Below are 15,080 nucleotides of genomic sequence, written 5' to 3'. Positions count from 1 at the left end.
GGTGGTGGCGCAGTGGATAGAGTGTCTAACTGGGATAAGGAGGACCCAGGTTTGAGACCCCGAGGTCACCAGCTTGACGTGGGCTCATCTGGTTTGAGCAAGGCTCACCAGCTTGGACCCAAGGTTGCTGTCTCGAGCAAGGGGTTACTCGGTCTGCTGAAGGCCCACAGTCAAGGCACATATGAGAAAGCAATCAATGAACAACTAAGGAACCGCAATGAAGAATTGATGTTTCTCATCTCTCTCCCTTCATGTCTGTCCCGATCTGTCCCTCGCTCTGACTCTCTCTGTCTTTGTCACACACACACACACACACACACACACACACAAAAAAAAAAAAAAAGTTGGTTGTGGTTGTTCATATGGAAAGACATGCAGGTTATGACTGTTGCAATATCTGAACAAACTCCGCTTCGTGTACTCACAACTATAAACTTACTCTTACTGACTTGTATACAAGAAAGAAACTTGTATAAAACCACAGTTTCTTTTCTTGTGAAAACTATAAACCATAGTATCTGGCTCTAAACTGGAAACAGCAAAAGCTGCTTAACTTTTTCTACCACCAGTAATGGTCCTCACTCAACTATCTCCTGCCTTTAAAGTGATCGTCTCAGAAGGTGGCTCCTGGTTAAATAGTGTGACCTAATGTGTCATGTGGGCCACAGATGATATGAGCAACATTTTATTGTTCTCTAATATCCGTTGTTTAGGCTTAAACATTGCTGAATACGCATTAGAACTTGACCTGTCAGAGAGTCCAAATGACTTCAGCTTTTTCTTTTAAAGTTTTATGGAGGAATCTTTCCATTTTTAGGTCAGTCCAAGGGAAATACACTTCTGCATTCTTACCCTCATCAAATGGCCACCAAGCAAGGCTCTGTTTCCATCCAGGAGTCCCCCCACAAGCATTCAGATGAGTTTTAGGACTAGCCTAGACAAATCAATCTCTTCCCAAAAGGGGCATATTTGGGGATAAGCCAGAACATCCCATTTGACGTCTGGGAGCCATCTGGGTGTTGTGAATTGCTCCTTATAAATCCACCCAGTGTTTAAACTGACATAAGAATGTCAGCTACCGATGCATACCCTGCACGCAGTGGACACTCTCCACTCACGTGGCTCTCAGGCGTGTTCATTTCCCCATGGCGTTCAGACTCGCTGCCAATGAGGGCAGATTACCCCGACCCGAGTCTACTCACACTCCTGGCGAGCTTCCCCCCAACTCCAATCATAAGGGAGAAGTCTTACAACGCAGAGACCATTAACTTATTTAACTCTCAATTTCCAGACACCCTCCCAGCCATCCTCCTTAGCCTCAGGTTTATAGAATTCAGCTTTGCACTGCATAGCCTACAACCGCAGCTGTCCCTACAGACTGCGGCCTTCATGTGATTTTATCTATGCGGAGTCAGGCATCCTTGATTCCTATGTGCAGGCTTTAACGCCTGTAATATATAAATATAATTAGGCCGTATCTAGATTAGTGGGAATATGTGATAACTTCGTGTATTCCCGCTGTCGGCGAACATGCAATTGCCCTGAGACAGAGGACGAAGCTGCCGGCAACGACAGCCTTCGCCAGTCACCTCGGACAAGTCTCCATTTCTCGCGTGAATCTTGGCCATGCTCTCCAGCCAGGTCCTGCGGAGCTCGGGGGTGCTGGCGTAGGAGTTCGCCAGGCTGTACTGGAGATCCACCAGCATCTCGGGGTCCTTCTCATGCTCCTTCATCTGAGCCGTGGCCATCAGAACAGTCCTTATGCGTTTCGTCAGGTCTTTCACCTCGGCTGGGAAATTGCTGTTCTTTGGAAAAGAGAGAAGCCGGAGTCATTATCGGCTTAGAGTTCAGAAGTTAGGCTATTAATTATGTTTTGGCACCGCAGTTGGCGCGCCCTATACACGGCTCACAAATATGTACAGCGATCCCTCGTCTGTCGTGGGGGTTAGGTTCCAAAACCCCCCACCAGAGGCGAAAATCCATGAAGTAGCGACCTTATATTTATTTTATTTTATTATATATCTATTAAGGCTTTATACTCTTTGTCCCTACACTCTTATAAACCTTTCTCACACTGTTATTAACCTTTCCCACACTCTTATAAACACTTCCCATGCTCTTAAACACCTTCTACACTCTTAAACCTATGTATTTTAAACAACATATAAAATTCTATATGGGTACTCACCTAGTTAATATTAATATGTTTTAATTAATATTTTTATATTTTTTATATTGTTTTCAACTTTTTAGGCTAGAAAATGTTTATTTTACCACAAAAAATAATTAAAATAATAAGTATATAAAAATACCTATGGACTGCAAAATCCCGTGATATAGCGAAAAATCCACAATACAAAATTAGATATATACAATTTAACAATCCGTGATACAGTGAGACCACAAAAAGTGAGCCACAATAGGGTGAGGGACGACTGTACATTCTTTAATAGGCGTCGTATGTATTGTGATTGCGGTTATACACATTTGGAGAGAAGCACTGTATAGGCTCTGTTCTTTGGTCTTCCAGCCCACCTTCTTTTAGTAACAGCATCCTGACTGTCCTTCCAGATGCTCTCCTCTCTGGCTCGTGTTCACGTGATGTGAATGGATCTACTTCATTCCCAGGAATGACACGTGATACTGGCCTGGCCAATCATATTCTCTGATTCCCCAGGGCTACAGTGGTGGTTTAAGGATGGGCATATGCCACATGGTTGGATGAAGGAGAGCCAATTCTGGGACTTGAATTGGTACTATGGAACGAGATGTCTTTGCCACTAGAGGAATACTACCAGCATCTCTAGAATCTTTGAGAGAATAAACTTATGAAAGGAATAAACAAAGAGGAAAGTTGAACTGAGAGATAGGGAGTCAGGCAAAAACAGAAGACACCTGTTTGATCCCTGGGTTTAGCCATGTCTGAGGCCAGCTTCTACTCCTTGACTTTTCAGTACACTGTCTAAAGGAGAAGTCTTCAGAAAGTTTTAAATATACTGCTCACAAAAATTAGGAAATATTTTACCGCTTCATATTCATTTTGAAATATCTCCTAGTTTTTGTGAGAAGTAGATGATGAATTTGGCCAAGAATGAAATTAGGAGAGAGTCACTGGGCTTCCAGATATTTGTGGCAAGCTTTTTTTGTGACACAGGACCCATCTTGGAAAACCCACCGAACAGATTATCTTCTGTAGGTGTAAGAGCTGATGATCAGTTTAAATGAACAGACTTCATGTAAGTACTCCAAGTCTCAGTAAACGAAACACAGAATTGTATTTCTAAAAGGATTTAGATATCTCATAAAAACAATCCAGTTTAGATCATCCCTACTTATTTGAAAAAGCCCACAAAAGCCCTTCTTACTTTCATTTGTTTGTCTCCATTAGCAAAATTGTTCGTGATCGCCAGGGAGTGCTGGAACCGGGAGCCTCCGATCCCAGCGTCGGCGATCAGCTGACTCACGGCCTTGATGAGCTGGAAGGGAAAAGGAAGTGAAGCCTCCAGGGAGGTGGCTCAGACATAGGGGTTCCAAAGGAATCCACTGGACTGGCTGAGTGCCTCCCTAACTTCTCTATGGAGGCCCAGTGCATGACGTCTTTATGTATGTATTAAATCTTTACAAGGTCATGTCATCCTGGGCTTTTCTTATAAACTTAGATCTTAAGGAGAGTTGCAAGGATATCAGGAGCCTTTGAAGAAAGAAGTTTATGCATTTACAATATGGTGGGATTTGGCAGCCTGGTTGGCATCTTAGGGGCAGCCATGGTTTCCTGAGCTGTGTATTTTGCATGGCCCTGTCCCCTGGCAGAAGGGAGGAAGAGTCCAGGGGCTTGGCTGACTTCTGCCCCACTGCCCTCAGCCCATGAATCGGAGCTGAGTGCGGTGGGCACCTAGCAGGGCAGAATCTGGCCGATCAGTGGGTCACTGGCTGCCCTGAGGACAGGAGGCGCCCCGCGAGGCTGGGACAGAGGAGTGGCTTTCACGGCAGCAGTGGTGACGATTGGCAGCACTTACTTGTAAGTGGGATCGGACGATGGACTTCTGCTTATTAAATTCAAAATTCTTCCTCATGAAAAAGTAGAGCAGCGCCGACGCTTCTGTCTGTGTCGACCGTGACCTGTGGTTGCAGCACTTGAGGACCTCGTAGCAGAAGGACCCACACAGGTCGGCCGGCCCTTGAAAGAAGGCTGAAGGGAACTATGGAAACGGGAACACTGCTGAAGTCAGCCCCATTCCTGCACCGTGCCCTGCTCGCTCGTGTTTTAAAATTCTTAGAATGAAATCCTTCCTTCTTTTCTTTTCACCACATCTTTTTCTTCCATTTGAAAGTGGAAGAGGACATACTATTATTTGTTAAAAATCTATGTTTGTATATCTTTCTTTTTTCTAGAAACAATCATTCTCTATGTTGTAAGTATCTTTTGCATAAATAACTAATGATAACCCAAAAGAACTGAGCAAGAGCTTTGAAGTGTTCTCTATTGGCCCAACATTGTAAAAACACAGAGACCCTCCAAGGTCATCGCTGTAGTTACTTGAATAAGGGAACCTTTAACTTGGCATGAACAACATCGCAGTTTATGGTGTGCAGTTCACTGCACTCTGCCACAGACCCCGTGAACTCAAAGCATTGGTGGCTAGATGTTAACTTCATTTCCTTCTGATATCCAAGCAGGTAGGCTGTCGAGGCCGCAAACTTATCTAGAGACCATGAACTAAAGAGTCTAATAAAACCAAATAAATAGTCTGCTAAAGCCAAATAAAGCAACATAAAATAAAACGTACCTTTCCTCCACACCAAAAGAGAGGGTTAACATGCATTTACCGTCCTCCCTCACAGAGCTTTCCCTGGAGGTGTGGTGCCCTTACCTTGCACACGAACAGTCTCAAGGAGGCAAACACATGCTTCAGCGCTGCGGCTGACTGGTTGACTTGGAAAAAGAGCATGTAGGTATCGAAGACTCTTCTCATCAATGAATTTTGGCATTCGGATTGTTGGAGTTGTCTCTGGAAGTTTAACACAGAGGTGATTTAGGAAGAGGGGAAGAGATTAGGATGAGGGAAAGGGAAAGGAAAGCTCTGTGTGGACAAATGTTATTATTTCTCCCTGGTAAATTCCTAATATTGGAATGCTGGGTTACGTGATTATATATGTTTAACTTTTTTATGCTGACATACTGTTGTCCAAAGTATCATTTTGCAACCCCCCCCTATTAGTGAATTAGAGAGTTCCAGTTTTTCCATATCTTTGTCAAAACGTGATATAATCAGTCTTTTCAACTTTGGCCATTCTAATAGTATGTAGTGGTATCAATTCACCAAAGATATTCAGAGGGCAAATAAAGCCATATAAAGTGATCAACTTTATTAATTTATCGGATCTAGCTGCCATATGTCTCTCCCTTTGAGAATGAAAAAGTAGTGTTGCATTTTGATTCAGCCCATATAAAGAGTGTCCATTATATGACAATAGTAAAATATATACATGTGTACATTAATCGAGCAACAGTCAACTTTGGATAAAAACCTGAATCTCATCTTTAACATGTTTTTTAAAAGGTTTTTTAATTAAAAATTTAAATTTATTGTGTGAACATGGATTCAAGTGTTCCACTCATTATAACAGCCTCAATCCCCTAACATTTAACATGTTTCTATTAACGCATAGGTTGATTTATGTAAGGTGAAATGATTTCATAAAATATTTTAATGTCTGTCCTTGACTTCACATGACTTTTCTCCTTTCTGTTTTACCATGTTGCAGAAGATGTGGTGATCACGCTCACCTGGTGGGTCTGACTGAAGAGAGATAGCAGGTCCAGAATAGTCAGACAAACCTCGGTAGCTATATTGGCCTCTGTGTCCACATGGTGCACAATGTCTATTTCATTTGAGCTGCCTAAAAATACAAAGTAGAACATGCATATAAATATCTAAGAAAACTCTTTGTGCCCTATAAAAGACTTTCTTTTATTATAACATATTCAGTGATCACTGGTATTTTGATGAATAGTTTGTTAAACTAAAGTTCTTTTGTTTATTCAACTTCCTTATTGAATAAATCAAAAACACTAGACAGAGTCTTCAGTGGATTCTACAGACTAAATGTCTGTGTCTCCCCACATTTCTACATTGGTGTGATTCCAATGTGATGGTATTAGGAGGTAAAGTCTTTCAGAGGTATTAGGTCCTGAGGGTGAAGCCCCTCATGAATGGAATTAGTGCCCTTAGAGACACCAGAGAGATTGTGTTTCTTTTTCTCTCTCTTCATCATATGAGGACACAACAAGAAAGCAGCCATCTGTAAACCAGGAAACAAGTTGTCACCAGACATCAAATCTGCTGGCACCTTGACCTTGGACCTCCCAGTCTCTAGACTATAAGAAATAAATGTTGTTTAAGTTACCCAGTCTATGGTATCTTGCTTGTAACAGTATGAAATAAGACAGTATGTCTTATTTGAAATAAGACAGTATGTCTGCCTTGTTTATATGTCAGCTCTAGAGTTTCCAAAGACCAGAGTGGTCTATTTACACTCTTACAACTTTTCCATTAATTCAATTTTGGCAGATGGATATTTACTTCATAGTCAGTCTGGGCCAAGTCTTAGGCTTCCAGGCTATTAGCCCAAATATACAGTCTCAGAAAACAGTCTGCTTTAATGGGCTCCTCAGAAAGGCATTCAATAGATTTATAGGATAAGGCATATACCTTCAAACAGCTGACTGTGTCTATAATTGCTAACATTTACATGATACAACACACAGGCCCTCATTTCTTCCTCATTCACAAGCTGACATGTAGGCACCACTGGACTCACGATGTCATGCTTACTGCCTCTAGCACATTAACAAGATTTTCCTCTTCCTAGAGAGCAGACAACAAATAAAATGATTGAGAGGGGCCTGAATCAGCCTCTTATTATCAAAAGACACTTTTCCAGAGAAGCTTCACTAAGCATATGACATTGAGAGTCCTGCTTTTCCCCTTTGTTCCCCGTAAGAACACGACAAATGTTCAAGCATTCCATGGTGGTTCCTTCCTCTAGAAACACTCCCTGGGCTACAGAGAGCCTGCAAAATGGTGGTCTCAGGGACACAACAGCATTCTTCATGTTTCTGAAACATCAGAATGTCTTTTTATGTCCTATGTACATCTACAGAAAAACCGATAGCCACGGGATCCTATGACTTCCGATTTACTTACTGGTCAGGGTATTGTCTAACATCTGTAAGAGTTTGGGGTTAGAAAGTGCATTTTTGCCTCGAATTATAGGTAACGTTTGTGATCTGTGCTGCTTATGTCCTTCATGACCAGAGTTGGTGTTCGTCCTGAAAATTAAGTAAGAAAAATGGTTCAAGTAATAGGGATGTGATTATACACACATGTTCATTCAAGTATTGTAGATTGAGTCAAATTGAACACAATTTTTTGAACTGAGGCCTTTTATTAAAAATATTAATGACAGGTGACTTGATAAAAGGGACTTTGAAATATACTTTCAAAGAAATTTTATTTAAGCCCCAAAGAGGTTCAGAATGATAAAAGACACTGAAAAATAATAGAAGAATAATAGATACTGAACTTAAATCTGCACAAGCATTTTCATTAGTGTTTAATGACCCATGGGATTCCATGGATGTTAAGTTGGTTGTTGGTCAATCAAGAAGGCAGAGTGGCAGATGTTAAACCGTATAATACCTCTGTGTAGTTCCTCTCCCAAGGCAATGGCCATGAACTGCAATAGCTCTCATTCAATGCCTCTGTAGCACTTCCAAATGGGGAAGTGAGCTAGTCTTACTGTGGTAGTAGAAATACTTCCTACTGTCGACTGTCACTCAGACCAGTGTTTCTCAGCTGTGGTCCGCATACCGGTCTGCCAGAAATTTCTTGCCCATCCACGAAAGAATTAACCACCCTGATGTTGTATGAGGATTATAGATCCAATGATCTTAGTCGAATTTGCTTATGCTGAGGGTGATTTCTACCTTAATGGTCCCTGAAATAAGTCTCCTATTTGCACTGGTTCCCAGGTGTAAAAAGGTTGAAAACCACTGATTTAGACTATCATTTGACCAAGGTAATAGGACATTTCTTTGAGATTAACAGACAATAAGAGGTACCCTGAGGAGTCAAGCCTAAGAAAGAGGCCACGCCTTTCTCTCTGTGGTACTCCTCAAATAGTCGGAATGACTCAGAGACCAGGAACTCTGACTTTGGCTTTCAGAGCCCAGGGGAGTCTGGGTCACTCCTTAAACTGCCAGGAATGACGAGATCTGAGGTGTATGGCTTTGGCCTTTGGGACTGGATTATTTCCAGGTTTTGAATCTCCTTCAGTCTTGAACTTCTGGAGTTCAAGTCCTGGTTTCTAGGAAGGGAGTGGTAAAAGTGCTCAGGATCCGTCCAGATGGTTCAGGAAGGAGCCTGAAGTCTGACTCATCAGATACCTACAAAACGGCAGCGACCTCGGGCAGGTTATTATTGTCATTAAACGTGAAAAGTAATTGTTCATAGCCCTCTATTCTATTACCGTTCTCAAAAACACTACCATTGTGTTTTTACGCTTACTTCCCCACAAAGGGGCAATTTCAAAGGGTCCCCATAGACCGAGAGGCAAAATTTATTCCATGATTTAGTGGCTATATGCCACATTCATATTTCTTTCTAAAATTCTTTCTAAAGTAGACATTTAAAAATATTGTACATTATGATGACACCTTTGGGAAGAATAAATCAAATTGGAGAAAATTTTAGCAAAGACTTCTTATTTAGTAGATCCGGAAGCACTTTAATGTAGGACTTCAGGGCAAATGTTTCCCACAGAATAAATTAATGGAGGATGAGACCAGGTCCCACATGGTAGTCAGATCTGTCTGAGGATGAGACAATCTAAACGGAGCCTAGGGAGTCATCTTGCTTCCTCACTGCCTCTTACTCTTTAAAAAATTATTTCATCTCTAAGACACTCTAAGACCCTACAATTACTGAAAATAATGGAGAGCTATGACTCTGCATTTTACTCTGTTGCTAGGAGATTAGCACACAGTAAAAGAGGCATTTTTCAGAATTATGTTTTTTCAGTTTCAATTAAATTAAGAGAGCCATTACCCCTTACCCCTTATTCTATGCAAGGCATTGTGCACTACATGCGTGTAAATAAGTTACACTCTTTGCTTCTTAAGTCTTTACCAGCTAACGGGGCAGATAGGGAAGTACCTAAGAAGTTTATTCAGAGAAATGTAGACTTATTTGACATCTGCATTTGGTTTGAAACACACACACACATATACATACATACATACATATATGCATGTATAGATTACATGTATGCACACACACAGGTGCATCCACACCCCACAGATATGTGCATATACACACATTCATGTTTACACACAATATAATTTTAAATATCAAGCAAGTGTGACATTACCATTGTGACAAGTGACCTGATGTCTGGCAGGAAGGATTAGAGCCTTTGAGAGTTCCATTGTTCTGGGTGGACTGCACAAACTTAAATGCAGCTGCAATTTTTCTGGAAAAAAAAAAAACAACAACCCAGAAAAAACTAATGTTTTAATCATAGCTCAGTGTTTGTAACTTACATCTAAAGAAAGAATGGTAATGGAAAAATTCACGTGGTGTGAAAAGTAAAATCACAGTTTCTTCTGGAAACGGGGAACTGCGGGTTCGGCGAAGGCGCTGGGGGCGCTTTGCTGTCGCTCATCAGGAAAGAATGGCAGCAAAACGTTTTCCCTGATAAATTTTTCTTTTCAGTTAACTTGACATATTTTCTTAAATTGGTATCTTTCAAGTTCTATCCCTATGAAGGTGGATAAATTATTTTAAAGATACATGAAGTCTGTTTTCTTTTTAGAAATGCGTGTTTTGTACTTTTCTGCTTACAGGGCAACCACCAAACTTCTAATGTGAGGTCAACCTTTTAATCCTCATTTGTATTTTCATATTTCGAACATATTTGTAACTCTAACCTGATGCATTAATATATGTCATAACTCTTTCTGAAAGACCAGACTAACCTATTGGAACTTAATATTATTACCTTATTATATTGCGTTTTCCTAGGTATCTGAAGTTTTGAAGGCAAACGCTAGGAAGGAAAAAAAAAAGGTCACATCCTTATTATTTGCCTTTTATTTATACATAGTATTCATATGAATACATTAAGAATGTTAAGCTTTCTTTAAATATTTTATGCATTTAAATATTTTGTGCTTCATTATTGATAAGTAATTCACCATACAGGTAATTAATATGCAAGAGAGTATAATGAGTTATTTAGAAGATTCCAGAAAAAAAAGTGTTCACTTCACTTACTCTAAGATGCTGAAGAAGTCGGATACCTCTGGACTGGGTGCTCTCTGCCAGTAGGCAATCAGAGTGTCTGAAAGGAAACACCAGGTAATATGAGACTCTCTAAAACTCAAAGTGTTAGTCTTTAAAAAATATATTCTTTTAATTTGACAGAGCTCTCTTTACCTTCTGAAATTTTCTTCATAATGTGAAGAAAGCACATAAGAAGGCTCCTAGTTTCCGCCTGATCTAACTTGTCAAATCGAAGCGTGGAGCCTATCAGAGACAAGGGTCTTGGGATCTAGGAACCAAAGAACCAATAAGGATTGAGTAAGGGTAAGAGATGTCTGAGTCTTAATGTGCTGAGTAGGTCTGGGAGGGAAGTCTGACCTTTTCACAGTTGTCAGTCTTCTCACTGCTCTTCTCATTGGTGCTTGGGTTGGAGTCAAGACTTGCCAAGGATGCTCTGGAATCAGCATGGTTTACTGTAGAAATAGCTATTGATGAAAACGCTGCAAACAAGCCACAGCACACAGATGGTAATGAGATGTATGGGCACAGACACACATGCACACACAAACTAAAATAGTAGAGCCAAATGATGTTGGTCATTGAGCAGTGTTGTGAAAGTTTCACTTAATAGTGTCTGGGATCAGCATTGGGGACATGCAACACTTTAAGTGGCATTACAGTGGCCACGCCAGCATTAAGGATTTAGATCAATTTTGACCAATGGAAATGGAAATAAAGTGAAGCTTATTAAAAAAGCTTTTTAAAGAAAGTTTGTTCTAAAAATGATTTAATAAAAGTTCACAAGGAGACTTTCGAGGAAGAAGCTTTCAACTTTTGACAGTTTATAAGAAACAGGGTAACATTTCCAAAATAGTTCTTAGAAAACTCTTTGAAGTGGAAGGGCTATTATATCTTAAAAGGTTGTTTGTATGCAATGAAAATTTAAATATTGTTTTCAGAATAAAGTAATTTGATAACATCTGAGTAGATTGCTCCTTGAGCCACGTAAAAATGAAAGCTAAGTAGAAAAGGAAGTCACTGGATGGCATTCCAAGAACTATGTAAAAAGACTCATTAGCTATATAAATATACTATACCTTGCCATATAGATTATGTGTAACGGATTATGAAGTGGGTGAAATGCACAGTGATATACAATGTAAACATAGAAGATTGTTAAACACAGTGTCCTTAGAAGGTCTAAAGTACCTGCTATGGAATTTAAAACATCTTTAGAAAATGATGTATCCACAGAGTTTGCATGCTTCATAGCCGACTGGCTGTGAAATCCTCCATTGGTGCTGAGGTCATCTCTAGACCCCTGTATTCAAAGCATAGAAGAAATGAAAGGGGGTCATCATTTTTCAACATTGTAAACCCACAGATGCCTTCTTCATTACACTTTCAATTAGATGATATTTGATTTGATCTTTTATATTCCATCAAAGGTCTTTTGCCAAAGCAGGCAGTGAAAGTGAATATAGTCAGAACCACACTCTTAGTCAAAGTTTGATTTCATATGAGATTTAAAAAAAATTTTACAATGTGGTGTAAATTATCTTTCTTTTAGGTATAGCATAAATGGCTAGAATAGTTATATTCATGGATTATATTATAGATTATATATCATTGTTATTATGGGCTACCTCATGTATATTACTATTACTAAAAACTAAATTTTTAATATTTACTATAATAAGTGTTTTCTATGATACAATTTCATCCTTTTAAGAATCTTGTGGTTAGATGACGTCAGAGTAATGGCGGAGTAGGAAGCGATACCGATAAATCTCCCCCAAAACTCAACAAGATCTTCAACCAGAAACAGAAAAACCTATACTTGGAGCCTCCAGATGCTTCACAATACACCCGAAGGTATGGTCGAGTGAAAAATTGGCTAAATATATAATCAAACCCCGAAGGAAATAGGGAGTAAGAAATGCTCCGCCTTCCTCACTAACCTAAACAGGGCGGCTTTCTCTGGTAACTGTGAATATAGAAACTGAGGCGGGCAAAGGGGGTGAATACATCCAGGCCGCGCACAAAAGGCCGAACCAGGCTGTGGCACGGAGATCCTAGCGGAGGAAAAACTGTTCCTGTGGCAAGCCGGGCAATACAAGCTAACACTCGCGCCAAACCCAAACAAAGAAAGACAAGCGGGGCAGCCATTTTACCCGTTCTCCTGGTTGGTGCGCAGTTAGTGGGCGAGAGATCTCTTCCTAAGCCCCAGAAGTGGGTGTCCGTGTTGCCCCACAGAGAGGCAGGGTCAGAGGCCTTTTTGTGGGCTGAAAGCAGAATCTCTGGGCAGCCCCAGCGCCCTGGGAAAGCCGCGCACGGGAGGGAGCGAGAACTAATTCCAACGGTGGAGATTTTCCGTGCTGGTGAGGGTTTCACTCAGGGAAACGCGGCCGGCCTCATATCCTGGTGTGTGCGCGCAGATAGCTAGTGAGCGATTCCTCCGAGTGCCTCGGCAGGGCGCGCCCGTGTTATCGCACAGAGGGGCAGAGTCAGGGGCCTTTGTGTGGGCAAAAGCGGAATCTCGGGCCGCCCCAGCGCCTTGCAAAAGCCGCGCACGGGGACGGAGCGAGAGCGAATTCCAGCGCTGCAAATTTCCATGCGGTTGGGGGTTTCCCTCAGAGCGTGAGACTACTGGCCGGATATCCTGGTCTGCGCGCGCAGATAGTGAATGAGAGTTTCCTCCAAGCACCCCGGAAGTGGGTGCCCGCCTGTGTTACCGGACAGAGTGGCAGAGCCAGAGGTCTTTGAGTGGGCATAAAACCCGCCTGATTATGCTAGCAGCTCTGACTGACTGAGCCTTACCCAGAGCCCTGTGCTGAGTGGAAATAGAGTGGGGAGTTGCCAGCTCTTTGAACCTCTTACTATCCAGGCAGAGGCAGCAACAACCCCATAGCTGGATTATCAGGCTACTAATTGAGGAAGGAAAGACTAGGAGAAAGGCTCCAGGAACACGGACTCTCTCACTGTCGGAGCCTATGAATGCTAATGAGCCTTGACTCCCAACGAGACTAAAGCACAATACATGACATTGCCATAGAGACTTATCAACTGCAAACCTCTACCTGAGCGTGCCAAAGGGGCAGAACCTGGGGTACAGAGTCACCGACCAGGAAGAGGGAGAGAAAAGAAAAAACAAGAAGATAACCTCTCAAAATCAAGAATAATCTGCAGACTTTATAACCTATCCCATTTTATTATATTTGTTCGTTTGTTTCTCTTATCTTCATTCTTGATACTTTTTTTCCTCCTCCAATTTGGCCGATTAACTCTCTGCCGGTCTTACTCTCTCCTCTCCTTGAACTACACTACCCATAAGTATTACATCTCCCATTATCTTTTTTCTCCTCTTCCTTTCTCTCTATGAGGGTTGCACTCCAAAACCCTTAACTCTCTCTCTCTCCTTTCTTTTTTCTTCTTTTACTGGTTCCCTCTTTTTTTCTCTCTCTCTCTTTCTTTTCTCCCTCTATATTAGTTTCTTCCTTTCTCCTTTACATCTCCTCTCATTCAAACATCAATAACAAACAAATTATCTTATCTGGGACTCAAACTTATGTTTGTGGCATTTTGGGGTTTTTTACTTCACCTTTTTAACTCACTAGCAGTGCTCCCATCCCTGGCTCTCCATAGTATCTAGTTCTTGTTCCACTAAATACAATAGTATTTTTTTAATTTGTCCCCCCATTTTTCTGTTCTCCTCTTATTCCTCTCATCATAACTCTTAGACAACCAACACCTAAAAGCAAATCATTTTATTCTTGACCCAAATTTTTTCCTTATTTTCTTTTTGTGGGTCCATACCGCCCCCCTTTTTCTTTTTTTTTTTTTCCTTTTTTTTTTTTTTTTTTTGCCCCTTCATTACTTTTCCCCAATTCAGGACCTCCATCACAGGCATTATTTGTTATAATTCACAGTTCACCACAAGATTTTCTCAAGAAAAAGGGGAGAGGAGAGGAAAAAAGGAGGGGGGGAATAATTTCCTTTTTTTAAAAATTACTATTTTATTTTTCTTTATTTCATTATTAATTTTTTTTAAAAAAACAACTCTTTTTAATTTTTTATTTTTTTAACTTTTTATTCTTTATTAAATCTCATTAATACTATCAACAAAACCACCCTCAGATGCCATTAAGGAAGAGAAAATCGAATATCATGGATACAAAAGAAAGAGAGGTAACACAGCTAGATGAGGAAAAATCTATGGAGAAAAAATTTAATATATTGGAAACCTTGGAGCTAAATGACAGAGAATTCAAGATAGAAATCCTAAAAATCCTCCGAGATATACAAGAAAACACAGAAAGGCAATTTAGGGAGCTCAGAAAACAACTCAATGAACACAAAGAATATATGTCCAAAGAAATTGAAACTATAAAAACAAATCAAACAGAGATGAAAAACTCAATTCACGAGCTGAAAAACAAAGTAACAAGCTTAGCTAATAGAACAGGTCAGATAGAAGAGAGGATTAGTGAAATAGAAGACAAGCAACTTGAGGCACAACAGAGAGAAGAAGAAAGAGACTCAAAAATTAAAAAAAATGAGATAGCCCTACAAGAATTATCTGACTCCATCAAAAAGAATAACATAAGAATAATAGGTATATCAGAGGGAGAAGAGAGAGAAAATGGAATGGAGAACATACTCAAACAAATAATAGATGAGAACTTCCCAAGCCTGTGGAAAGAACTAAAGCCTCAAATTCAAGAAGCAAACAGAACACCGAGTTTTCTTAACCCC

The 15,080-nt window shown here is 40.5% G+C and overlaps 1 protein-coding gene across 5 annotated transcripts in view; it reads right to left on the bottom strand.

Annotated features, from left to right (window-relative positions):
- Window positions 1-15,080, bottom strand: part of DOCK10 (dedicator of cytokinesis 10) — a 197,727-nt gene that overhangs the window by 25,742 nt on the left and 156,905 nt on the right. For 4 of the 5 annotated variants that reach the window (XM_066279139.1, XM_066279140.1, XM_066279142.1 and 1 more), the window contains exons 34-45: window positions 11,535-11,646; window positions 10,704-10,825; window positions 10,500-10,614; window positions 10,338-10,404; window positions 10,063-10,110; window positions 9,433-9,534; window positions 7,209-7,333; window positions 5,789-5,901; window positions 4,872-5,009; window positions 4,017-4,199; window positions 3,366-3,476; window positions 1,590-1,805 (exon numbers count right to left, since the gene is read on the bottom strand). In XM_066279139.1, coding sequence (XP_066135236.1) covers window positions 1,590-1,805; window positions 3,366-3,476; window positions 4,017-4,199; window positions 4,872-5,009; window positions 5,789-5,901; window positions 7,209-7,333; window positions 9,433-9,534; window positions 10,063-10,110; window positions 10,338-10,404; window positions 10,500-10,614; window positions 10,704-10,825; window positions 11,535-11,646 — 1,452 coding nt within the window. The remainder of the gene's footprint in view (window positions 1-1,589; window positions 1,806-3,365; window positions 3,477-4,016; window positions 4,200-4,871; window positions 5,010-5,788; window positions 5,902-7,208; window positions 7,334-9,432; window positions 9,535-10,062; window positions 10,111-10,337; window positions 10,405-10,499; window positions 10,615-10,703; window positions 10,826-11,534; window positions 11,647-15,080) is intronic. The other variant, XM_066279141.1, reaches the window with a different exon arrangement.

Source organism: Saccopteryx bilineata, chromosome 5 (assembly GCF_036850765.1).
Source record: "Saccopteryx bilineata isolate mSacBil1 chromosome 5, mSacBil1_pri_phased_curated, whole genome shotgun sequence".
Lineage (NCBI taxonomy): Eukaryota > Metazoa > Chordata > Mammalia > Chiroptera > Emballonuridae > Saccopteryx > Saccopteryx bilineata.
Note: the sequence above shows the minus strand (reverse complement) of the source record. Positions and strands in the feature narration are given on the sequence as shown.